Source organism: Tupaia chinensis, unplaced genomic scaffold (assembly GCF_000334495.1).
Source record: "Tupaia chinensis unplaced genomic scaffold, TupChi_1.0 Scaffold000416_1, whole genome shotgun sequence".
NCBI lineage: Eukaryota > Metazoa > Chordata > Mammalia > Scandentia > Tupaiidae > Tupaia > Tupaia belangeri.
The window spans coordinates 1,408,967-1,435,994 of record NW_006159921.1 but is presented as its reverse complement, the minus strand read 5'-3'; the positions used below and the strand labels follow the sequence as shown (position 1 = coordinate 1,435,994).

General features: G+C 43.0%; 2 protein-coding genes, 1 non-coding gene and 1 pseudogene across 7 annotated transcripts in view; all 4 read right to left on the bottom strand.

The window, feature by feature from the left end:
- The window catches only part of SKA2 (spindle and kinetochore associated complex subunit 2), a 1,094,818-nt gene that overhangs the window by 543,800 nt on the left and 523,990 nt on the right, over positions 1-27,028 (bottom strand). The window lies entirely within an intron of this gene.
- Positions 1-27,028, bottom strand: part of TEX14 (testis expressed 14, intercellular bridge forming factor) — a 112,291-nt gene that overhangs the window by 30,434 nt on the left and 54,829 nt on the right. For 3 of the 5 annotated variants that reach the window (XM_027774233.1, XM_027774234.1, XM_006154639.3), the window contains exons 15-22: positions 21,205-21,327; positions 20,919-21,007; positions 17,355-17,630; positions 16,768-16,868; positions 13,249-13,368; positions 8,885-8,951; positions 5,956-6,037; positions 1,846-1,908 (exon numbers count right to left, since the gene is read on the bottom strand). In XM_027774233.1, coding sequence (XP_027630034.1) covers positions 1,846-1,908; positions 5,956-6,037; positions 8,885-8,951; positions 13,249-13,368; positions 16,768-16,868; positions 17,355-17,630; positions 20,919-21,007; positions 21,205-21,327 — 921 coding nt within the window. The remainder of the gene's footprint in view (positions 1-1,845; positions 1,909-5,955; positions 6,038-8,884; positions 8,952-13,248; positions 13,369-16,767; positions 16,869-17,354; positions 17,631-20,918; positions 21,008-21,204; positions 21,328-27,028) is intronic. The other 2 variants (XM_027774235.1, XM_027774236.1) reach the window with 1 other exon arrangement.
- On the bottom strand, positions 520-628 carry LOC114008935 (U6 spliceosomal RNA). Its single transcript, XR_003550421.1, has one exon. It is a non-coding gene; the product is annotated as a U6 spliceosomal RNA (small nuclear RNA).
- Positions 10,047-11,573, bottom strand: LOC102497702 (malate dehydrogenase, cytoplasmic-like; annotated as a pseudogene).

The following is a 27,028-nucleotide window of genomic DNA, read 5'->3' as shown; positions in this document are numbered from 1 at the left end:
GGTCATGGGGAAGTTATTAGGTATCACGGTGAGCCCCCATCACTAAATCATGGTAAATTTATAAGGAGGGGAAACCAGACCAGCAGAGAGACGTGGAAACAAAGTCTCTGCTCTGCTCCAGGCAAGCTCTGCCCTCTTACCCTGTGATGTTTCAAGACTCTGCTAACAAGGCCCTCTCCAGATGCAGCTCCTTTGACCTCCAAACCATGAACCAGATAAAGCTCTATTTTTTTCTAGTACCCAGACTCAGGTGTTTTCTACTATTAGCAACAGACTAGACTAGAACAAACATAAGAGACGAGAACCTTAAACATCTATCAGCAGCAAAATGTAAACTATTTGCATAGATGAAAGGATGTTTCTGTGGAAAACAGGTTCAATCTCTATTACATAATAATGTATTTACATAATATATAATAACATGAGAATAAACTTACATATTATCATCACTAATTCCTTGATTCTAAGATAGTTATTAAGTATAAATCACATCAATTTATTGATTATTTATTTATTTATTTAAATATGGAATGCTTCAGGAATTTGTGTGCGTGAGCTTTGCACAGAGGTGATATTAATCTTCTCTGTATCATTCCAGTTTTAGTACATGTGCTGCCAAAGTGTGCACCACATCCACCACATCATCAATTTAATTATAGCTCTTTGGTGAAAGAAGAAACAGTCACAATAAGTCTATGCATAAAAATAACCACATGGTGGTTAAGGTGCTGGACTGCCACATTGCCAACTGTGGTTCAAGTCCCAGAACCAGTGACTTGAAAATCACAACTAAATAGATAAATAAATAAATAAATAAATAAATAAATGTACCACTTTATTTTAAGTGGAATGAATGTAGATTCTTCTTTTAAAAAAATTATTTATTTCATGGGACCAGCAGATGGCATAATGGCTATGTCGCTGGACTGCCATGTAGTCCACCACAGTTCAAGTCCCGGACCCAGTGGCTTAAACTCACACTAGGCACATGTGCCTGCATGTCCAAGATCCCGAGAGGAGAATGGAGGAGAAGGAATTGTGGTGTGGCCATCCCCCCTAGGGGTGAGTTCTTGCTTTCTGTCTCTCTGTTTGTCTCAGTCTTTCTGCTGAGCGCACGTGCCCTATAGCAAAAACCTCTCCAAAAATAATTTATTTCAGGGCCAGCAGGTGGCATAGAGATTAAGGCACCGGACTCTCAGATGGTCGAGGATGATTCAAGTCCCTGATCTGGCAGCTTGCTTTCTCACTTTCTATCTGTGTCTCTCTCTGATGAATTAAAAATCGATAATATAAATAATAAATCATTTAAATTAATTAATTAATTTAAATGATTTATTATTTATATTATCGATTTTTAATTCATCAGAGAGAGACACAGATAGAAAGTGAGAAAGCAAGCTGCCAGATCAGGGACTTGAATCATCCTCGACCATCTGAGAGTCCAGTGCCTTATATAATCACCATGCCACCTGCTAGGCCCCAGAATGTAGATTCTTACAAACAAGGAAATACTATACTACTATAAAATCAAGACTTTAGGGACCAGCAGTTGGCATAATGGCTATGTTGCTGGACTCCCATGTAGTCCACCATGGTTCGAGTCCCAGACACAGCAGCTTAAACTCACACCAGGTGTGTGTGCATGCGTGCCCACAATCCTGAGAGGAGAATGGAGAAGAATGGATTGCAGCGTGGCCATCCCCCAAGGGGGGGTGATTTCTCACTTTCTGTATCTCTGTTTCTCTTCTTTCTGGTGAGTGCACATAGCCTATAGCAAAAACCTCTCTCTCAAAAAAAATCAAGACTTTATACAAACATCCTTAGGCAACTATTTGGCAGTCATACATGTCTTTCTCTTTCAGTTCCTTTGGTGACTCTTTTAATGTCTCTTCTTGTTCACCTTCAGTGCTGCGAGAGAGAAAGTAAAACAATTACATGAATTCGTTTGTCAGCAAAGCACAGTAACTTGATACAAGGGACCGGATTATCAGCCCAGTGTGAGAAGCAGCAGAAAGGGCACTGTGATCAGAAATAGAAATAGAAATCTGGGTCTGCTACTAACTGGCCACAAGTTCTCAGGCATGTCTGGGCCTCAATTTCTTCCCCACCGAGTGAATAAATACTCTCGAAGGATCACCCTGCTCTGAAATCAGCAATGACATTATAGGAGAGTGAGCAAGTTCCTGAGAAAATCAGCAGTCTAGGAGCTCGCTGGGAGGTGAGTATTAGGGCAAGGGGCACAGCCAGGGGGCCTTAGCAATTGTGAGACAGTTGCCTGGTGCAGAGTACCAGGACAAGCCAAGAGGGGCTTTCCCCCAAAAAAGGATCATTAGAGAGTACTGAAGACAAACTTCACCAATTTCTATGGTAACCTATATTAAAGATTCAATTTCAGTATTCACTGAACACTAACTATAAGCCAGATCCCCTGGTAAATCCTTCATCTGTTTTACATCTTTGCAACAATCCTGTAAGACCAATGGTATAAAAGAAAGAGCAAGAATTTGAAGTCGAGTTGTAACTATTTTATAAATTTTATTTTTTATTATTATTACTTTTTTATTTATTAACTTTAATTATTATTTATACATTGAATCGCTATAGATCATTTAGATTGTAAAGAGACTTTACCCAGCATGATGTTACTATTACTTTTTTTAAAGAATTATTTTATTTAAATTTATTTATTTATTTTAATTTGATCAGGGAGGACACAAGAGAGAGAGAGGGCAAGCAAGCCACCAGGTCTGTGACTCGAACCGTGGTCTGCCATGTGGGAGTTCAGCACCTTGAGCACCATGCTGCCTGCTGGCCCCTACTATTACTTTTTAATTTGACGAGAGAGAGACAGAGAGAGTGAGAAAGCGCAAAAGCAAACCACCAGGTCCAGGACCCAAACCTCTGTTGGCCATGTGAGAGTAGAGCACATTAACCACTGTGCCACCTGCTGGCCTCAAGTTATAACTTCATTAATTCTATTCATCAAAATGTTTGTTTCTCCTTCCAAGCATATAGTAGCACAGCACTTTGGGCCCTCTTAATTTTCACAGGTGGTTATGTGACTTGTTTTAACTGATGAAATATGAATGAAAGTGATGAGTTACTTCTGCATAGAATCTTTAAGAGTTGGAGACCAGCAGATCAGGTAATGGTTACATTGCTGGACTCCCATGCAGTTGACCATGGTTTGAGTCCCATGCCCAGGGGCTTAAAACTCACACCAGGCATGTGTGTGTGCATGCCCAAAATCCCAAGAGGAGAATGGAGAAGGGATTTTGATATGGCCATCCCCCCAGGGGGTGATTTCTCACTTTCTGTCTCTCTGGCAAGTGCATAGGTGCTATACTAAAAATCTCTCTTTAAAAAAAAAAAGAAAAGAAAAGAAAAGAAATTTTAAGAGTCAGTGCACAGTTCACTATGTTTCATTTTGCCTGCCTCAGTAATCAAGGAAGCACAAAAAGGGAGCCTCCTTAGCCCAGGTGTCTGACAGAAGGTAACAGAGCACAGAATACCTGTAACCATGGGGCTGACTGGTGGTGTGGTGGTTAAGGCACTGGATTCCCACATGGCTGATTGTGGTTCAAGTCCAGGGTCTGGCAGCCTGGTTTCTCTCTTTCTTTCTTTGTCTCTCTCTAGTGAGCACATGTGCCCTATAGCAAATATTTTAATAATAATAATAATAAAATAAAATAAATAATTATTTAAAGGGGCCAGCAGGTGGCACAGTGGCTGAGGGTGCTGGACTCCCATGTGGCTGACTGTAATTCAGGTCCTGGACCTGGAGGCTTGCTTTCTCACTTTCCCTCTCTGTCTCTCTCTGGTCAAATTAAATAATAATAATAAATAAACTTAAATAAAGTAATTCTTAAAAAAAAAAAAAAAAAAAACTTGGGGCCAACAGATAACATAATAGTTACGTCACTGGACTTCCTCCCACCTGTAGACTGCAGTCTGAGTCCCAGACTCAGTGATTTGAAACTCATGCCAGGCATGTGTGCGTGCATGCCCAAAATCCCGAGAGGAAAATGGAGGAGAAGGGATTGCAGTGTGGCCATCCCCCCTGGAGGGGAGTGATTTCTCACTTCCTATCTCTCAGGAAAGCACACGTACCCTATAGCAAAAATCTCTCTTAATAAAAAAAAAAAGAAAGAAAGAAAAAAAAAAAAGCAAAGAAAAACCCTTAAAAAACAATACCGCTAACCAACCCATGAGTCAGAGGCATAGACCATAAGTAAGAAACAAATGTTTGTTGTTTTAAACCACTGAAACCTTAGGATTGCTATGTAGTATAATCTAGTCTATCCTGACTAACTAGGTGTGTGACCTTAGAAAAAAATACTTCAAACTCTCTAAACTTTGTTTTTCTTTATTGCCAAAGTGGACACAATTTTATGTACCTCAGAGAGTTGTTAAATGAATTAAATTAGACAAACAAGAATGCCTGGCATATGCTAGATATTTAGGAAATATTAGCTGTAATTATTATAATTGAAGAAATGGAGGACCAGAGAGAAAAACATGAATTGAATGTTGTTATGTCATTCACTTTACATTATTACATTTTTTTCCTTTGGAGAGGTTTTTCCTATAGGGCATGTGCACTCGTCAGAAAGACAGAGAGAGACAGAGAGACAGAAAGCAAGAAACCACCCCCAGAGTGGGATTGCCACACCGCAATCCCTTCTTCTCTATTCTCCTCTATTCTCCTCTTGGTATCTTGGACACGCACACGTGCCTGGCATGAGTTTAAGCCACCAGGTCCGGGACTCGAACCACAGTCGACTACATGAAAGCCCAGCAACATAGCCATTATGCCAACTGCTGGTCCCTACATTGTTACTGTTTAAACTTTTGTTTTTAAATTATTATAGATCCACAGGTAGTTGTAAGAAATACATTTTACAGGGATCTGCAGAAGGCAAAATGATTACATCACTGGACTCCCACATGGCCGACTGCAGTTCAAGTTCCAGACTCAGAGACTTGACACTCACACCAGATGCATGTATGTGCATGCCCAAAATCCCAAGAGAAGAACAGACAAGAAGGCACTGCGGGATGGTCGTCCCACATGGGGGATGATTTTTCACTCTGCCTCTCTGTCTCCTTCTGTCTCTCTGGTAAGCACACGCGCCGTATAGCAAAAATTTCTGATGAAAAAGAAAAAAAAAAAAAAAGAATGAAATACACTTTATGGACCCAGCAGGTAGTGTAGTGGTCGAGGCACTGGACTCCAACATGGTCGACCACATTTCGAGTCCTGAACCTGGCAGCTTGGTTTCTCACTTCCCACACCCCTGTGAGTGCACATGCACTATAGCAAATTTAATATTAATAACAATTAATAAAATTAAATAATAGTTTTTAATTATTTTATGATGTATATAGTAATATCTCCAGTGAGGATTTTTTTCTTTTTTTTCTTTTTTTTGCTATAGGACACGTGTATTCGGCAGAGAAAGACAAACAAAGAGAAAGAGAGGCAAAGCGAGAAATCACCCCCAAGGGGATCACACTGCAATCTCTTCTCCTCCATTCTCCTCTAGGGATTTTAGGAATCTGTGCAAACACGCCTGGTGCATTTTTCAAGCTGCCAGGTCTAGGACTCAAATAGCTTAGTCAGCCATATCAGATTCAACTGCCTTAACTCCCACTCGACTGGCTGGCCCAGGACTTTTATCCCTATTTTACAGATGGGGAAACAACAGAAGGGTTGAGAAGCTTGACCAAGGACACACGGATAGAAAGGCAGAGAGGATGTGAATATGGATGATGATTCCTTTTTACTACCCCTAGAATTTTGCGGAATAAATCCTAACAAAGCTGAGCTGCCCAGAGCTCATTCCTGTAAAATAGTGGCTAATACATTTGAGGATAAGCATTATCTGCGACATTATCACCACTGAACATTGTTTCTGAGTCTGAAACTGTTAATGAGATAATAACAGCCCATACCTTTGTATAGGTTGAAACTGAGACCTGGTCAAAATCCCAGCATTCTTCTTAAGGACTGTTCTCATTTGGAACTTTTTCTCTCCTGAAAGAATAAAGCAAATGTACCTTTTTACTGAATCTTTGCCAACCCATATTGTTATTTTCATTCCCTAGAGTTTCCCTTGGTCTAGTCCAGAATGAGAAATAATCTAAACAAAGCACTTCCCTAATTGGGTTTGGACTGGGTGCTAAAGAAGAGGTTTTTGCTCTGAACATTTATTTTTCTTGCTCAGAGGGGAGAACTATATTCTGACACTCAGAATACAATCAAACTATTTATTAGCCTTTCAGTTATAACCACACAGTTATTTCTGGAGACAAATGTTGTTTTGTCTTTTCAAGAAGGCAAACTGGTCCAGTTCCTGTCAATAGACACCAGGGGGCGCTGAAACCAAGAACTGTTTGTTCACTGAAGATTCCAAATAGAAGAGACTTTTAGCTGGGCATTCTCAGAGTGCTAACTGCCTCTTGGCCAATAACCGCCATCGAAAGAGTGGCATCTTGAGCACTGAGGAGCTAATCCAACTGTCTTCTGTTAGGTCATCAGGAAAGTCATGATGTATTTTTTCTATGTTTTCCTATGCAAAAATGTGTCATGTCTTTCCCAACTACCCAGTATTTTCCCTGGCATCAGTGAATTTAGCCCTCTCCAATTCTCAGTAAGACGCTTGGTACCTGTAGGCAGACAGCCAGTAACACATTTTCCTTCCCATCATTACGCTGTCCTAGTTTATAGGGAAGGAGGCAGACAGGTGGAGCGTGGTGGCAACTGCCCTATGAGAAGGGGGCACACAGAGTAGTCTGCCCTATTTCCAAACACTCGTGACTTCCCCATCCCACCCCATTCCTTAGGTCTGTGTGGCCTGATAGGCACCAGAAATGCCCTTCAGAGGTACCTAGCAGCTCTGAGATCCCACCCCTCTGAGAAGAGATGTGGAGGTCCCTCTTCCTGTGACCCTCTTTTAAAATGATAAACACTTTTAGAAAACATAAATTAATTCCTAATAAGCATAATTTAGAGCTGGAGGGGAACGTAAGAGATTTTTAGAGTCTGGACCCTTCCTTTACTTTGTGAGGGGAGAGTGGGGGTCCGGGATAAAGTGACTCGCCCAAGGTTATGCCAAAAAAAAAAAAAAATCAGTGGCAGAATGGGGCCTAGAAAAACCCTCCCCCAAGGTACCCCTCAAGCACCGCTTGGTGTGGAAGGGGAAATATATCAGAGCACTAAATGAAAAAGGGGCAGAGGAGGACTGAAATAATGGAATAAAATAGATCAGAGGTTTTTTCATGTCATTCAGATGTCTGCATCAATCTGGCTCTGACGTCTGGCCTGCCTGTCCTACAACTTCTCCATCTCATTCAACTCTCTTCCACATTCACAGAAAGCGGCCATGTACCAGCCAGGCTCACAGAAAGTGAGCTATAGGCAAAGACCCTGTAGGAGGAAACAGTGACCCAACGCCCTGCAGACTTTTAGTACTTATTATCCTGAGAAATTTTAACTATTCATCTCAAAGCTTACAGCTTCTTAAAATACTTGCAATTCCAGCTGAGGCCTGAATCAAGTTAGAGTTGGAAGCCAGAGCCTACAGTGAGAGGAAGGGAAGAAGTTCAGAACCCCAGAATCTGTCTGGATTCAGTGCTAAAACATGATAAGAACAGCTACTGGGTTGTCAGAAAAGTTGTGATTCATTTTTGAATTGAAAAACATAGAAAAAATACATCATGACTTTTCCGACAACCCAACACATTGCTTGGTAGATGGCTAACTCTGGTTTTAAAATAGATAGTGGGGGGACCAGCAATTGGCATAATGGCTATGTTGCTGGACTCCCATGTAGTTGACTGTGGTTGGAGTCCTGGACCTGGTGACTTAAACTCACACCGGGCGCATATGAGTGCATGCCCAAGATCTGGGGGGTTATTTCTTGCCCTATAGAAAAACCTCTCCAAGAAAAAAAAAAAAAGGAGATAGTGGGCCAGCCCCAAGTCCTGGTGGTTAGGGCAGCTGAGTCTACATGGCCAACTACGTGGCCTAAGACCTGAACCCAAAGGCTTAAGAAACATGCCGGGCATGTGTGGGGTCATGTTCAAAATCCCAAAAGGGAGAGATAAGAGAAGGGACTGAAACATGAATATGCCCCATGGTAGTGCTTGGACCTCTCCCCCACCCTCTCTGTCTCTCTCTGGCAAGCACATGCATCTCTGGGGGGTGGGGGGGAGAGAAAGCATGCCTTAAAAGAACAGTAATACACAATGTCTATATAGAACCAACAATTTGTTTATCTTGTCTAAGCCACGACCCTGGCTGCCGATCAAAGGTTCACGTCTCATGTCATGGAAAGCCCCCGTTATGTGATATAGAACCCAAGGTCTCCCAAGAGAATTAAGTTGAGTCTGCACTCTTGGCTGTTAACTCTTTGCTAAGATGTTAAACCAGCAATGAAAAATGATGGTGCAACTCTGTCTCCTGGGGTGGAGAAAGACACAAAAGCCTGATCTGAATTTCTGTTGTATTCATGGCTTGGGCAGATTCCTCAGGCCAGCTCAGCAAAGAACTGAGTGCTGCTAAGTGCCATCAAGGAGCCTGACATCTAGTGGACGACTAAAGGAAGAATAAAGCTGCAGCCACCACAGGGCACACTACAGAAATGCAAGGGGAGGTGTAAATAAACCAGAGTGTGGATGTCACAAAGCTGGTGAGGACCAGGGGCCTCATTCTAACAGAGAGAGAATACTAAGGAAAACACTAAGCCTCAGTGTTCTCATCTGTAAAACGGAAGGCCATGATGAAATTATCTCAAAGGACCCTTCCAGCTCTAAATATCTGTGATTCAACAAACGTACAGGCAAGTGATTCGGAAAGGGATTTGTTCTGAAGGCTTATTACCAGAGTCTAGAGGCTGGGCACATGCACCTTGTGTTTCTTCAAAGTCCTCTTCTATGGGACTGGAGGTCTAAAAAAGAATGAAGAAAAAGCAAAGGAAGAAGGTTCCCCAGCAGACACAACACCAAAAGGTCACGAGAGCACAGTACCTTGATGTTTTTAAAACTTGGAAATCTTCATCAGGTTCCTGCATCTTTTATAGACAAAGAACAAACTACTTCATGGACATTAAGCATCTATTTGTGCTAAATGTATCCCTCAACAATAAGCCCTTCCTGACTATCCACTGTGAGGAGTGATCATATGATCTTCCTCTCTTTATATCACTATCCCTGTTCACCCCAATTTTCCAACAAAGATGTTCTGACTCTTGAGAGCTTTATCAGAAAAGCCAAAGAAGGTTGAAAAATGGCCCTCTCTGTAAAATTACTCTAGAAGTTGAGTAGTCAGAACAATGATTGCTTTTAGGCAGAAGTGACTAGAAGGAAGTACAAGGGGTCTTTCTAGGGACTAATAATATCCACCAAATCCGAGTGTTGGCTACATGAGTGTGTTCAGTTGTGCAAGTTCATGAGCTATACACTTATGTCATTCTTTATACATGTGTATGTTATTTTATTAAAGATTTATTTTTTAAAAGAATTATTTACTTCCATTTACTATTATTATTTTTTAATCTGACCAGACAGAGAGATAAAGGGAAAGCAAGAAAGCAAACTACCAGGTCTGGGACTTGAACCGCAGTCAGCCATGTGGGAATCTAGCGCCTTTAACCACCATGTACTTGCTAGCCCCTAAAGATTTCTTAATGTCCTAGTCTGTTCACAGTAAAATAAAGACTATTTAAAGGACTATTAAAATGGAAAACTGCTCTGATTGCATTTTCAGAAGTCCAGACACATGGAAATTATACTCTTGATGCATCCTGGGATTCTTGTTTTTTTAGGTTTTTTTTTTTCCATTTCAATATATATTTTTATTTAGAACACAGTCCAAACAGCATTAACCATAGACTGTCACTCACAAATCTGTACCAGGAAGCACAGTATCTTTAAAACATGTTGTTTTTCACAAACAAATCTGTACCAGGAAGCACAGTATCTTTAAAACATGTTGTTTTTCACAAGCAATTTAAGTATAGCATTATTATTATTTGGTACTAGGATCAAAGACAGCATTTAGATTCTTCAGCTTTAGGGCATTCAGTAACATCACGATGACTGTCTAGTGAGGCAGAAGAAAGAAATCGAAAAGCAGTTTCTTTTTCATCTGTCAGTTCTTTGGCAGTAAAATCCATCTTCTCACGTGAGAAATCATTCACAGGGAGACTTTCAACAAACTTCCAGGCCTTATTCTTGATTACAGCAGGGAATGAGTAGAGCGGATCATCAGGAATACCATAGGAGTTGCCATCAGGAGTGACACCCACGGACACAACCTCTCCCTCTGACACCCATGGACACAACCTCTCTCTCTGGAGTTCCAAACCAGATGTCTCTGACGTGGACAGCGATGGCTTTCGCAGCAGACACTACATCAGATAGTTTCTGAGCCTTGATGACATCAGCGCCACGCTGCAGCAGTCTTGATCAATTCTCCCTTGAGCCAGCTGTCATCTTTCAGAGCTTCATAAATACCAACTTTCCTTCCTTGCAGTTTCACCTTGGCATGGTTGACATCTGGATACTGAGTTGAGGAATGGTTTCCCCAGATAATGACATTCTTTTGGAGAGGTTTTTGCTATAGGGCACATGCGCTCACCAGAGAGACAAAAAGTGAGAAATCATCCCCCAGGGGGTGATGGCCACACTGCAATCCCTTTTCCTCTCGGGATCTTGGGCACGCACACACACGTGCCCAGCATGAGTTTAAGCCGCCGGGTTCGGAACTCGAACCATGGTCACCTACATGGGAGTCCAGCAACATAGCCATTACACTAACTGCTGGTCCCCCCAGATAATGACATTCTTCACATCATCAGCAGTCACACCAAGTTTAGGAGCAATTTGAGCTTTAGCTTAGTTGTGATCCAAACAAGTCAAGCAACTGAAGTTCTGCTTGTGGATGAATGGGGCCAACTTGGAGGTAGTTAGGCAGTTGGCACTGGTTGGGCTTCCTACAACGATAACTGTAACTGACTTCTTGGCATATTTCTCCAATGCTGCTCCCTGGCTTTTGATTTTCACATGTGCTTTCAATGAACCTTTTCTCCCCATACCTTCCCTTGTTGGTATGGAGCCCCCTAAATGGCCACATCCAGGTCTTTGATAACTTTGTTATCTGTCACAATGACATCTTTCAAGAGGGGAAGGGCAGTCTTGCAATTCCATAAGGACACCATCCAGGACAACCATCATGGAGATAATATCCAACAGCATGAGAATTATGGGCTGGTCTTTACCAAAGACAGATTCATTTCCAACACTGTACAACAGTGAATAAGCAATCTGGCCAGCTGCTCCAGTCACAAAGACTCTGACTGCTTCAGACATGATTGGTAACCATATGGCCAATTTCACCACCTGCAAAATGCATATCCCATTCTGGGATTCTTACCAGTCAAATGCTGTGGTTGACATGTACAATATTCCTTTCCTCCACTCCACCTTTTACAATGGTTTAAAAAAAAAAAAAAGCAGCCTTTAAGAGGGAAGAGAGAGAGAAATTATGTAGAGAATCTAATGGAGGGATAGAAATTATGTAAGTGAATCCAATGGATTTCATTTTACAAATGAAAATATCCTGCACTGGGACCAGCAGTTAGCGTAATGGCTATGTCACTGGACTCCCATGTAGTCAACTGCGGTTCGCATCTCGGACCCGGCGGCTTAAACTCACACCGGGCGCGTGTGGGTGCGTGCCCAAGATCCCAAGAGGAGAATGGAGGAGAAGGGATTGCAGCGTGGCCATCCCCCCCGGGGGGGGTGATTTCTCGCTTTCTATCTCTCTGTCTCTCTCTGTCTTTCTGGCAAGTGCAAACGCCCTATAGCAAAAACCTCTCCAAAAAAAAAAATATATATATCCTGCACAACTAGATTCTTGCAAAAATCAGGCAGATTTCCCAGAAAATCTGGTGTACCACAGTCTCATATTTGTTGCTGAAGCCTTGCCTTTAATCCTGGTTATCCCAGCACTACAACTTGGCAAGCTGTGGTTAATTCCCTACATCTGAGATCTTCATAGCACCCTCTTTTCCCCACAGGAAGAGCATATGAATTATGTAGCATGAACTAAAGTGTTTGGGGAAAAATATGCAAAGAGCCATAAAAATGCAGAAACCACAATTTGGGGAGAAATTACTCATGACCTTTCTTTCTTTCTTTTCTTTTCTTTTCCTTTTTTTTTTTTTTTTTTTTTTTGGCTACAGATCATTTGCACTTACTGAAGAGAGACAGAGAGATTAAAAAAGTGAGAACGCACCTCCCAGAGGGCCTGGCCATGCCACAATCCCTTCTCCATGTATATGTGTGTGCCCAAAATCCCGAGAGGAGACTGGAGGAAAAGGGACTGCTGCATGGCCATCTCTCCCAAGTGGGGGCAGTTTCTCACTCTCCTTCTGTTTGTCTCCACTGACTGCATGCACCCCACAGCAGAAAAAAAAGAAAAAAAAAAATCATGGGCCAGTCAATGGAGTGGTGGTTAAGGAAACCAGATCCCACATGGTTGACTGCATAGTTTGAGTCCCAGACCTGGTGACTCAAAAAACCTGCAAGGTGCATGTGCATGCCTGTGTGCATGCATGCTTAAAATCCCAAAAGGAGGAAGAAATGGAGGAGAAGGGATTGCAGTGTGGCTATCAGTCATGGGGAGGGCAATTTCTCACTTTCCTTCTTTATCTCTTTCCAGCCAGTGCAGATGTCTTCTGACAAATTACAAAACAAACAAAAGAAAATCACCAGTAAGTTCACATTGTATATTTTCATTTCTCTCAATAAAATTTATTTAAAAGGGGCCAGCTCTGTAATCTAGTAGTTAATGGAGTCAGAATCCACATGGCTGCCCACAGTTCAAATTCTGGCCCGGCACTTGAAAAACATGCCACATGCATGTGTGTGCATGCCCCAAATCCCCACAGGATGGAGAAATGGAGAATGAATCGTGATGTGACTATACCCTATTGGGGAGGGTGCTTTCTTCCTCTTCTTCTCTGGCAAGTGCATGTGCTCTCTGGCAATTTTATATACACACACACACAAACACACACGCATACATATATATTTGGGTTGTTGAAGTCATGATGCATTTTGCACAGAAAAACATAGAAAAAGATGTCATGACTTCTCAAATGACCTGATATATCTATTTATAAGGGGAAAAGGCAATGAAGAAAGTTAAAGATGTACTTTACCCTGAACTATGATTTTTACCTCTAAAGCTAAGTTTTCTTGAGCAGTTGAGGAGTAAAAATATTCACGGTCTGGAGTTAAAAATTCATCTGTTATGTCGTCAGACGATTCTAGTGAACAAGTTGATTGCACAGACTGATCCTATTGATAATGAAGGAAATCATTAAGTTGCTGTTCACTGTAAACAAACCCACTAACAGATGGATACACTGTTAATAATGGGGTTACCTAAAATTACCCAGTAGTCAATATGACACTCTGAGCTGGCACCCCCGACTGCATGTGTGGCTTTCCTCGGCAGGCCTTCCAGGTGGGGAGAAGCAGCTGTGAATGACTGGAATAAGGTCCTAGACAATTCAGTGTGTGGTCTGAACTTACAACACCCTGACCCTTCACAGGCACAGATATAGCCTGTATGTTGGCACTCTTCTACAGATGAGGAAGCTGAGACTGCTCAGCTTGTTATTACAGGGGAAGGGCAAGTCGAGTATTGTTTTAAAACAGCAATGCAGGGAGCGCTGGCAGGTGGCGTTGTGAAGGGCACTGGACTCCCACGTGGCCAACCAGATCTGGCGGCTTGCTTTCCCACTTTCTCTCTCTCTCTGTCCCACTCTGGTCCAATTAAAATAAGTAAATAAATAAAGTTAAATAAAATAATTCTAAAAAAAAAAAATTAGCAATGCAGGGATGGCCCCATAGCATCGTGGTTGAGTTCGAGTCTCAGCCCCAGTGGCTTGAAGGACAAACTGAGTGCATGTGCATGGATGCCCAGGATCCTGACAGGATGGAGAAATGGAGCAGGGATTGTAATGTGGCCGTGCCCCACTGGGAGGTGCTTTCTCTGTCCACTAGCATGCACATGTACCCTCTGGAGATGGGTCAGGCACATGTGTGCATGCCCAGGAGAAGTGGAGAAGGAATGGCAGCATGGCCCTCCTCCATGAAAATACTTTCTTGTTCCCCCCAACCTCCCACCTCTCGGTGTCTCTCCCCAGCAAGTGAGCATGCCCTCTAGCAAATTTAAAAAAAAAAAAAAGGCGATGCAATTTCAGAGCTAAAAATAAAGTATTAAAAAGTCAGGCCAGTTTTTCTTTCCAACTTAGGCCAAGCAGAATGGCTCTTGCAAATGAGGGTGGCGAGAAGAAGGGCTGTTCTGACATCAACAAGGTGGTGATCTGGGAATACACCATTAACGCTCACAAGCATATCCACGGCGTGGGCTTCAAGAAACATGGCCCTCGGGCACTCAGAGAAATCCGGAAATTTTCCATGAAGGAGATGGGGACTCCAGATGTGCGCATTGATAACCAGGCTCAACAAAGCTGTCTGGGCCAAAGGAATAAGGAACGTCCCATATAGTATCTGTGTGCGGTTGTCCAGAAAACGAAACAAGCTCTGCACTATAGTGACCTATGTACCAGCTACTACTTTAAAAAATCTACAGTCAATGTGGATGAGAACTAACTGCTGGTTTGCAAATAAAGTGATAAAACAACAACAAAAAAAGTCAGGCCAACCAGTGGCATGCTTAAGGTGGCTGGATCCCAAATGGCTGACTGTGAGGTTTGAGTCCTGCAGCTGGTGGCTTGAAAAATGCACAAGGTGCATATGTGTGTGTACCCAAAACAGTGAAAAGAGAAATGGAGAAGGGATGGCACCATGACCATCCCTCATGGAAGATGCTTTCTCCCTTTCCTTCTCTCTGTCTTAATCAAATGAGTGCACATGTCCTCTTGCAAATTATATATGTGTGCATGCGTATTGTGTGTGTCTGTATTTGTGTGCATGTTTGTGTGTATATGTATATGCGGTCAGTTATTCTTTTCAGCATCTGTTTCACCCCTCCTTTTCTGCTCTCTGATTACCACAAGGCAAACATCAGGCTCTCCTACCCATCAGTCATTCCCTTCCCAAGATTCTGTGGCTTCGTTCCTTGGACACTGCTTTTGCCACACACTTGCCTTCCCCTCCCCGCTTTACCTCTCATATCAAATGGAAATTGTCAGACAAACTTGGCCTCCCCCATACCTTCCCCACTTCCCTGACTAGACCTGCTTCTCCAGCCAACCAGTGTGGCTAAGATGGCACGTCCTTCCAGCCCTCAGTTGAAAGAGAAAATAACTTGCCCTTGTGAGTGGTTCATATGCTATGACTAAATACGATACTGGGAATAACTTATGTTTATCACTATTGTATTTTTATGTGTGTGATTCTCAATTACGTATATTTTTTAAATGACTGTGGCCCAATGTCAACAACAATTTAAAAAGCTGACCCCTTAGTCTGGCTGGATGATAGTACAGAGTGTGTTAAACCCCTGAAGCAAAACTATAACTGCAATACAAATGCTAGGAAGTGAGTGGACCTCACAGATCCTGCTGAGACACAGTTGTCAGGCACAAACACCTTCCTTCAGCTGAGCTGAGAGCTGAATTTGGGTTTGAGAGGATATTCTGGGTGAAGACTCTCTCACCACAACCCTAACCTTGTTTGTCCTACTCTAATCTGATCTGTCACCTGTTGGGCCCTGAGCTTGGTCTTGTCTACCTAACTGGACAGGGAGCTCAATGGCCAGAGCCAAATCTGATACTTGGCTGTGTTCTCCCCAAACTCCAAGATACACAATGCATTAAATTGAAGTGACTCAAAAAGTATCAGGCAGAGGCCGAGTGGTGATACTGCACAGCTACTGACTTATGGCACAGCTTGAGTCCCAGACCCGACAGTTTGAAAAACATGCTGGGGAATGGGGCAGCAGGTGGCATGGTGGTTAAGGGCACTGGACTCCCACATGGCCAGCCACAGTTCGAGTCCTGGACCTGGTGGCTTGCTTTCTCACTTTCTCATTCTCTCTCTCTGTCTCTCTGGTCAAATTAAAAAATAATAACAACAAATAAAATTAAGTAAATAAATCTATTTTTTAAAAATGCCAGGCATGCGCACATGCCCAAAATCTGAAAGGAGCATGGAGGAGCATAGTGCAATCATTCTCTCTAGGGCATGCTTTTTCTTTCTCTCTCTCTCCAGTGAGCGCACACACCCTGTGGTAATTTTTTTTTTACTTTTTTTTTTTGGAGAGATTTTTGCTATAGGGCACGTGCGATCACCAGAAAGAGAGACAGAGACAGAGAGACAGAAAGTGAGAAGTCCCCCCCAGGGGGGGCATGGCCATGCCGCAATCCCTTCTCCTCCATTCTCTTCTCAGGATCTTGGGCACACAAGCACATGTGCCCAGCATGAGTTTAAGTCACTGGGTCCAAGACTAAAACTGCAGTCAACTACATGGGACCCATCTAGTGACACAGCCATTACGCCAACTGCTGATCCCATCCTGTGGTAAATTTAAAAAAAAAAAAAAAAAAAGTGCCAAACAGATAGAAAAGACTACTTAGTCCATATGAGTGGTATGAGAGCACATGTTCCAACCAAAAAGAACTACCATAGATATCATGTTGGTGTCATAATATTACATAATGACAACTCAGTTCTACTTTATTAGGTCCTTGGGTTCAACTCCACCCTCCAGGTCATATTACTTACGCTGTAAGACTGCTCAATGATCAGAGATGCATCAGAACTTGCTTGAAAGACTTCACCATGCTCTGGCTGCTTGTTTTTTCTGGGAGATAGATGACTTAAACCTAATGATTACAACACAATTAGGCTCAAAATCATTCAGTAACACTCTGCATAGAAGGGATAAAAATAGAGTGAGAGAAGAGATGCATATGTATTCTGCCAAGAGGCAGCCATGTCCCATACGTTAGGTTCAATCCAGAGAGTGAAGACTGTTAGTTTAGCCTGGCACCACACTGACGCCCTAAATCATCCAAACGTTTGCCCACTCATTCAAGAGGGATGCTTGAGGGGCTGGCAGGTGGTATGGTGGTTAAAGGCACTGGACTCCCACGTGGCCAACTGTGGTTCAAGTCTTAGACCTGGTGGGGGAGAAAGAGAGAGAGAAAGTGAGAAAGCAAGCTGCCAGGTCCGGGACTAGAACCGCGGTCAGCCATGTGGGAGCCCAGCGCCTTTAACGACCATGCCACTTGCTGGCCCCAGAAATATTATTTTTGAGAGCTGAAAACCTGATAGAGCTCACCTCTCCCACTGCCCTCAAATGAACTTACCAGTGAAGTTTTGAGGACCAAGCTGTCTGCCATACTGGTCACTGTCATTGTTGTCCCTTTTGCTGGACTTGTCATTTCCTCCTGGCTCATCATTTTCACTGTGACATTCTACAACTCGCTGCCAATGCATGTTCTCAGGACCCCTAATGGGGGGCTGCAGCAGGGGATGAGGCTCATTTTCAGTCTTAGTTTCCAAAGGCAAACCACTCTGAGGATGCCAAGCAGGTACTATGAGCTGCCCAGTGGCTGCTTTCTCTGCTATTTCTTTTACCTCCCCTGGGCACAAGAGAAAGCAGCATTTGAAACATCACTATGAGCACTGGAAAGTAAAGCTTTCATCTTAAAGAATTACATAAGGGACCAGCAGTTAGCATAATGGCTATGTCGCTGGACTCCCACGTAGTCAACTGCGGTTCGAGTCCCGGACCCACTGGCTTAAACTCATGCCAGGTGCATATGCACGCATGCCCAAGACCCCGAGAGGAGAATGGAGGAGAAGGGATTGCGGCGTGACCATCCCCCCAGGGGGTGATTTCTTGCTTTATGTCTCTCTGTCTCTCTCTTTCAGGCGAGTGCACGCTCCCTATAACAAAAACCTCTCCACCAAAAAAAAAGTTACATAATATTATTACAACTCATATTATAACAATAATTGCCTTTTTACAGTTATATTACCTTTTTAAACGTTAATTTTAATTTTTAAAGAATTATTTATTTAATTTTATTTATTATTATTATTTTTTTTTAATTTGCTATAGGACACATGCACTCACCAGAGAGAGCAAGAGAGAGTGAAAAAGTGAGAAACCAAGCCACCAGACTCAGGACTCAAACCCTGGATGGTCATGTGGAAGTCCAGCACCTTAACCACCATGCCACCTGCTGGCCCATGGTCATATTACCCTTAGCTTGCCTGTTTAGCTTGAAGAGAAAGACAGGGGGAACTGATGACAGAGCAAAGAAAGGGAATTTCAGTTAGTTGCCCCCAAAACAGTTCTTGTTGCTGAATTCTGGCATGGTAATGAAAAAGTTGTAGATGGACTCTGTTGCTGAATTAACAAGAAAATAACATCGTAAGATCCCAGTCTGTAGTAACTAATAGAAAAGATCCTACTTGAGTTTGTCCAGTCTTTCAAGACAACGTTGAGCTCGTATCTTGGAGTTGTGTACATATACGTATGTTTTCATTTCAAATGTTCTACACTTCTGCTAATGTCACTTAGCACTAGTATTTAAAAATAGACGTTGAAGGGTCAGCGGGTGGCGTGGAGGTTAAGGTACGGTATCTCACATGGCCAACAGGGATTCAAGTCCTGGTACCAGCAGCTTGAAAAATCACAGCAGGCATGTTTGTGTGCATGCCCCAAGTCCCAAGAGGAGGATTGAAGGAGAAGGGATTGCAGAGTGGAGATCCTCTCAGAAGAGTGATATCTCATTTTACCTCTCTTTCTCTCTCTGTCTCTCTCTCTCTCTGGTAAGTGCACATGCCCTATAGAAAAAAAAACAACAGACATTGTATCCTTCTAAACTTTCAAGCTGAAACGTGTTGTTGGAAAAGTCATGATGCACTTTTGCAAAGAAGAACACAGAAAAATATGTCATGACTTTTCCAACAACCCAATAGTATAAAAAAAGATAATGACCTGGCCAGCAGGTAGCAAGGTGGTTAAGGCACTGGACTCCCAAATGGCTGACTGTGGGTTGAGTCCTAGATCTAGCATCTTGCTTTCTCACCCCTCACCTCTGGTGAGCATGCATGACCTATTGCAATTTTCTTTTTAAACAAAATAATAAATAAGACTAAATAAATAATTCTTTGAAATAAACTTGCATTGTACGTTGCCCTCACCGGGCTTAAAAAAAAAAGATAACAGGGCCAGCACATGGTGTGGTGGTTAAGAGCACTGAATTCCCACATGGCTAATCATAGTTTGAGTCCCAGACCTGGCGGCTTGTTTTCTCACTTTCCCTTTTCTCTCTCTGGTCAAATTAAAATAATAATTAATATTATAATAAAAATGGAATTAAATAAATAATTGTCTTTTTTAAAAGATAATAACCATAAGATATGAGAGTGACATTTAATAGATGAGAGTGACATTTAATGCTCTCTTCTTTAATAGTTAATATTGATCTACAAAGTACATTGTTTTCTTACATGTTATATAATATGCATTCATGTGTGTGTGTGTGTGTGTCTCTCACACACACACAATAGAAATATTTCCTAAAAAGTCTAGAAATGAAAAAAGCATTTCCTTGGGGCAAGCAGGTGGCATGGAGGTTAAGGCTGCTGAATCACACGTGGCAGACGGCAGTGTGAGTCCCAGACCTGGTGGCTTGAAAAAGATACCAGATAGGTATGCACATGTGCCCAAAATCTCAAAAGGAGAATGGAAGAGAAGGGACTGCGGCATGACTATCTCTTCTAGAGAGTGATTTCTCACTTTCTCTCTCCAGTGAGTGCACTCTATAGTAAAAGTTATAAATAAATAAATAAAACCCCACCTTTCTCCAGGTTGTAGTTAAAAGGACCTTCCTGGGGTTTTTTTAGATTTTCTTTCTAAGAAAGTTTTTTGCTATAGGGTCTGTGCACTCACCAAAGAGACAGAAAGAAACAGACAAAAATCAAGAAATCATCCCCCAGGAGAATGACCACATTGCAATCCCTCCTCCTCTGTTCTTCTCTCAGGATTTTAGGCAACTTCAAACTCACGCCAGGTGCAGGTGCATGCCTGCCCAAGATCCTGAGAGGAGAATGGACGAGAAAGGATCGTGGCATGGCCATCCTTCTGGCAGGTGATTTTTCACTTTCTGTCTTGCTCTGTCTCTCTGGTGAGCGCACACTCCCTATAGCAAAAATCTCTCTGGGAAAAAAAAAAAGAAAAAGAAAAAAAAAGAAAGAAAGAAAAGAAAAACAGAGAAAGTGAGTGGGAGAGGGTGAGTAAGTGTCCCTTATGGGGGATAGTCATGCTGCAATCCCTCCTCTTCCATTTTTCCTTTTGGGATTTTGGGCACACACATGCCCTGAATGCCCTTCAAGCTGCTGAGTCTGGGACTTGAACCATGCAGTCAGGCATGTGTGATCTACCACCCTAACTGCCACACTACCAACTGGCTTTAAAATGAAATGATCTTTTCTTGCTTTCTTTTTGTTTTTTGGGGTTTTTTTGCAGAGAGGTTTTTGCTATAGGGTGCATGCTCACCAGAAAGACACAGAGAGATAGACAGACAGAAAGTGAGAAATCACCCCCCAGGGGGGATGGCCACGCCACAATCCCTTCTCCTCTCGGGATCTCCATTCTCCTCTCAGGATCCTGTGCATGCACGCACATGCGCCCGGTGTGAGTTTAAGCCATTGGGTCTGGGACTCAAACTGTGGTTGACTACATAGGACTCCAGCAACATAGCCATTACACAAAATGATCTAATAGAAGAAAAGAATGCGGAAGAAAATTGCTATGGTTCTAAACAGTGCAATATAAGCTGTGTACTTAAAACTATTAATTAGAAACATATTTTAGATTTCATTTTTTCTAACAAAATCTATGATTTTATACTCACGTTTCCATTTTAAGTGTGCTTCTCCATCATCTTCATTATTTCTTGACTTTGCACTATGGATTTTGGAAGACACAGATTCCATACTGATCCTAAATTGCATAGGTTTTTTGGGGGGAGAGGGGAGCCAGGTGGATACAAACACATCAGTTTGCTCAAGTGACTAATAAAATGTAAAGCCCAACAACCCAGCCCAGACAGGCAGTTACCCTACTCCCGCAGCCATTCCTGGAGTTGCACCGACTCTAGCCTACCACCAGGAAGTGCCAGCCTCCACAGAACTCCTTACCTGGAAGAATTTCGGCAAGAGCTCGGTGACCCAGAAAGTCCGTGTGGGTGGTGTGATGTAGTGAACACACTGTTTAGTCGTGTGACTTTGGCTCGGGCACCGGACTCTCTAAGCCTTCCTTGGCTAAGAAATGAAAGGACAGGGCTGGGAAATCTCTAAGGGTTTTTTTTGTTTGTTTTTTGTTTTTTTCAGTTTTGGTTTTCAAATTGAGATTTCATTTTTTATTTTTATTTTTGAGAGGCTTTTTTGCCTTAGGGCACATATGCTTGCCAGGGAGAGAAAGACAGAGACAGTGAGAGGGAAAGTGAGAAATCATCCGGGGGCTAGGGAGATGACCACACCACAATCCCTTCTCCTCCAGTCTCCTGGTATCTTGGGCATGCACGCACATATGCCTGGCATGAGTTTGAAGTCACTGGGACCAGGACTCAAACCACTGTCGACCATGTGGGAGTCCAGTGACATAACTGCTATGCCATCTGCTGGTCCCAGATTTCATCATTTTAAAGGCATATTTTTAGAGGTAGAAGAAATCCACAATAAAACACATTTTCACCAGACAGAAAGACTAGTGGTCCCTGGGCTACTGCAGAGCCCCCTTCCTGCTAATGCTACGGATCACAGAAGATGGTCTGTCCTGCCCTTCCATCAGAATTCTCTAGTAACAGGTCCACCTACATATCAATGACAACACAATAACTAACATTTACAAAAATGGTCCTGTGCTGCTCCAGAGAAGTTGGAACCTACATGACAACTGTGGTTGTAATCCCCAACCTAGGGGCCAGCAGGTGTCACGGCGGTTAAAGGCGCTGGATTCCCCATGTGGTCAACCACGATTTGAATCCCAGACCTGGGAAAGCTTTCTCGCTTTCCCTTTCTCTCTCACTGGTTGAATTAAAAAATAGTAATAAAAGGGACCAACAGTTGGAGTAATGGCTACATCACTGAACTCTCACGTAGTCAACTGCGGTTCAAGTCCTGCACCTGGTGGCTTATACTCACACCGGGTGCATGTGTGTGCATGCCCAAAATCCCCAGAGGAGAACGGAGGAGAAGGGATTGCGGTGTGGCCATCCCCCCTGGGGAGTGATTTCTTGCTTTCTGTCTCTGTCTCTCTGTCTTTCTGGCAATTGCACATGCCCTGCCACAAAAATCTCTCCAATAAGTAAATAAATATAGGGACCAACAGTTAGCATAATGGCTATGTTGCTGGACTCTCATGTAGTCGACCGCTGTTTGCATCCCAGACCCAGTGGCTTAAAACTCACGCCAGGAGCGTGTGCGTGCATGTCCAAGATCCCAAGAGGAGAATGGAGGAGAAGGGATTGCGGTGTGGCCATCCCCCCTGGGGAGTGATTTCTTGCTTTTTGTCTCTCTGTCTCTCTCTGTCTGTCTGGTGAGCGCATGTGCCCTATAGCAAAAACCTCTCCAAAAAAATAAATATATAAATATATGAATAAATAAAAATAAAAATAGTAACAACAAATGGAAATAAATCATATATATATATATATATACATATATATATATATACTTTTTTTTTTTTAATCCCCAACCTAGTCAGTCTGAAACACACTGGGCATGCATGTGAGTTTCCAAGATCTAATGGGTAGAGGATTGGGGGAAGGAGACCACGGTGTGACCAGACTCTGTGAAAGGTGCTCCTCTTTCTATCTCTTGCTCATGTGTACATGGCTCCATCATGAATACAGAAAAAAGAACTTTAAAGAAACAAACAAAAAATATGTATGGTCTGGGGACCAGCAGGTGGCGTGGTGGTTAAGGCACTGTACACTCCCACATGGCCGACCAGGGTTCGAGTCCTGAATCTGGTGGCTTGCTTTCTCACTTCCTCTCTCTCTCACTCTCAACCTCTGTCTCTCTCTGGTTAAATTAAAAAATAAAAGAATGAATAAATGAAATAAAATAAATAATTATTTTTTTTAATTCTAAAAAAAAATAGTTTAAAAAAAAATATTTATGGTCTTTTTTTTATCCCCTAAAAAATGTTTTTGCTATAGGATGCATGCACTCACCAGAAAGAGAGAGATAGAGAAAAAGAAAGTGAAAAATCACATCCCCAAGGGGGATGGTCACACCGTAACCCCCCCTCTTCTATTCTCCTCTTGGGACCTTGGGCATGCACATGCATCTGGAGTGAGTTCAAGCCACTGGGCCGGGAACGCGAACCAGGGTCGACTGTGGCAGCCCAGCAAGTAACCATTATACCATCTGCCAGTCCCTATATATACGGACTTAAAGTACCAGGGGCCCTGAAAAATATGCAGAAACTTTGTCTAATCTTACTGAGTCCTAGATCTTGTCCTGCCACCAGATTAGTTGTGTGGCTTTGGCAGATATCAGCTTCTCAAGGCCAACACTTTCTCATCTCCAAAAAAAGGGAGTGTTTTTCTTCTAAATATCTCATGATTATCAGCTACTAAACTAACTCTTCAAAAATCTGTGATATGTGGCGTGGATACCAGTCTCATGTAATCCAGAATGCCCTACTGCCCAACTGGACCAGAAGTTAGACAGACTGTTGAATCATGGAGGTCAGATCTGATCAGCTTCTTTACAGAGAATTTTGGCAACAACTATTAAGAATCTTTTGGGACCAGCAGTTAGCGTGATGGCTATGTCACTGAACTCCCATGTAACCAACTGTGGTTCAAGTCCCGGACCTGGTGGCTTAAACTCACGCCAGGCGCGTGTGCGTGCCCAAGATCCCAAGAGGAAAATGGAGGAGAAGGGATTGCGGCGTGGCCACCCCCATCCCCTGGTGGGGGAGGTGATTTCTTGCTTTCTATCTGTCTTTCTCTGTCTTTCTGGCCAGCGCATATGCCCTATTGCAAAAAAAAAAAAGAGAGAGAATCTTTAAACTGGGATCAGCAGATGGCATAATGGTTACATCGCTGGACTCTCACATAGCCAAGTGTGATTCAAGTCCCAGACCTGGCAGCTTCAAACTCACACTGGGCAAATGTGCATGTCTGCCCAAAATCTCAAGAGAATGGAGAAGGGATTGCAGTGTGGCCATCCTCCCTCCTCCAAGCATGATTTCTCACTTTCTGTCTCTTTTTCTCTCCCTCCCCAGCAAGCACTAGCACAAGCCCCTATAGAAAAAAATCTTTCTTTAAATAAAATAATAAAAAAAGATTCTTTAAACTATCCAAATTGCTACAGCCAGCAGGTGACGTAATGGTTAAGGCACTGGACTCCCACATGGCCAACCGCAGTCTGAGTACCAGACCAGGCAGCTTGAAGATCAAACTGGGTGCATGTGTGTGTATGCCCAAAATCCCAGGAAGAGAATGAAGAGACTGGGGCATGGTCAGTTCCCCTAGGGAGTGATTTCTTGCTTTCCCTCTCACTGTCTCTGTTTTCGCACTCCAGCGAGCTTACACACCCTATGGCAAAAAAGTAAAAATTTAAAAAAAAATTAAATCAAAGCCCTTTGACCTAGTAGTTCCCTGAGGACATAACCTAAAATGTAGAAAAAGTTCTACTTACGAGTTACTGTGGCCCCGTTCCTAACTGAATAAAGAAATAATGGGGCCAGCAGGTAGCATAGTGGTTAAGGTGCAGGACTCACACATGGCCAATCTCAATTCGAGTCCTGGCACATGTGCGTGTGTACCCATGATCTGAGGCTAGGTGATGATGGGGCGGATCATGAAGCTAAGATGCTGTTGAATGGGGCCAGCAGATGGTGTAGCAGTTATGTAGCTGGGCTCCTACATGGTTGACCACGGTTTGTGTCCAGGACCCAGTAGCTTCAAAATCATGCTGGGCATGTGTGCATGCATGCCCAAGATCCTCAAAGGAGAATGGAGAAGAAGGAACTGCAGTATGGCCATCCCCCCTGGATGGGGGGGTGATTTCTTACTTTCCCTCTCGCTGTCTCTGTCTCTTTCTTCCTGGGAGCACACATGCCCTAAAGTAGAAACCTCTTTCAAAAAGAGATGCTGTTGGGGGGTGTCCTCTCTCTTCCTCATTGAGAAAATATAAAAACAAGCTTTAAAAAAAAGACTACGGGGGCCAGCAGGTGGTGTAGTATATAAAGGCACTGGACTCTCACATGGCTGATCATGGTTCGAGTCTTGGACATGGTAGCTTGCTTCCTTGCTTTCCCTTTCTCACTCTCTCTCTCTCATCAAATCAAAAAATAACAAATGGAGGGACCAGCAGTTAGTGTAATGGCTATGTTGCTGGACTCCCATGTAGTTGACTGTGGTTTGAGTCCCAGACCCGCTGGCTTAAACTCATACCGAGCACATGTGCGTGTGTGCCCAAGATCCCAAGAGGAGAATGGAGGAGAAGGGATTGCGGCGTGGCCATCCCCCCTGGGGGGTGATTTCTCTGTCTGTCTCTGTCTGTCTGGCGAGCGCACGCGCCCTATAGCAAAAACCTCTCCAAAAAAAATGGAATTAAATAAATAAATAATTTTGGGGGGAAAAAGGAGAGAGAGAGAGAGAGATTAGGTAGGGGGCCAGCAGGTGGCATGGTGGTTAAGGTGCCAGACTCCCACATGGCTGACTGTAGTTCAAATGCTGGGCCTGGCAGCTTGCTTTCTCATTTCCCCTTTTCCTTCTCTCTCTCTCTCTCTAGTGACTGCATCTGCCCTATAGCAAATTTTAAAATAATGATAATACAAAAAGTTAAATAAATCTTAAAAAAAAAAAAAAACTAGGCGGATGGGTAGCAAAATGTTGAACTTTTCTTTGGTCTATTTTTGTCATTTTGGAGCAAGATGGTGAAGCTAAGCAGGAGAGTCCACATCTGTGGCTTTTTCTTTTTTTTGGAGAGATTTTTGCTATAAGGCGCGTGAGCTCGCCAGACAGAGAGAGACATAAGAGACAGAAAGCGAGAAATCACCCCCCAGGGGGGATGGTCATGCCGCAATCCCTTCTCTTCCATTCTTCTCTCGGGATCTTGGGCACACACGCACACGCGCCCGGCGTGAGTTTTAAGCCACCAGGTCCGGGACGCGAACCGCGGTCGACTACGTGGGAGTCAAGCGACATAACCATTCTGCTAACTGCTGGTTCCCTGTGTTTTTTCTTTGCCACACAATTGCTATAATGTAACTCCATCTGCTTCTATTACTGGAGTGAGTGTCAAACTCTCTCATGCCAATTAGGTGATTCTTCATAATTCTCTTCATACACTGATCCAAAACATCTGGGCATTTTCCTTCATTCTCCCTTATGTACATATTTACCAAGATGAAAAGAATAGCAAAATCTTGTTAGTCTCAGGAACTACTATGGGTGCGTGGGGGGGGGGGACAAAATGTTATTTTTTATTTCCACCTATGCAAAACAAGATTCATTTTACATAATTTCTTTTTTATAAGATTTATTATTTTTAATTTTATTTATTACCATTATTCTTCCATTGTGATCAGAGAGAGACACACGGAGAGAAATGAAGAGTGAGAAAGCAAGCCACCAGGTCTGGGACTCAAACTCTCTGAGAGAAGAATAGAGGAGAAGGGATTGCTGCGTGGCAATTCCCCCAGTGGGTGATTTCTTGCTTTCTGTCTCTCTAGCGAGCACATGCACCCTATAGCAAAAACCTCTTCAAATAAATAAATAAATACATAAGAAGATAACATAAAGTTCAATAAAATAATTCTTAAAAAAAAAATAAAACAGGGACCAGCAGTTAGCATAATGGTTATGTCGCTGAACTCCCATGTAAGCCGACCGCAATTCGAATCCCGGACCTGGTGGCTTAAACTCATGGCGGGCGTGTGTGCATGCCCAAGATCCCGAGAGGAGAATGGAGGAGAAGGGATTGCAGCGTGGCCATTCCC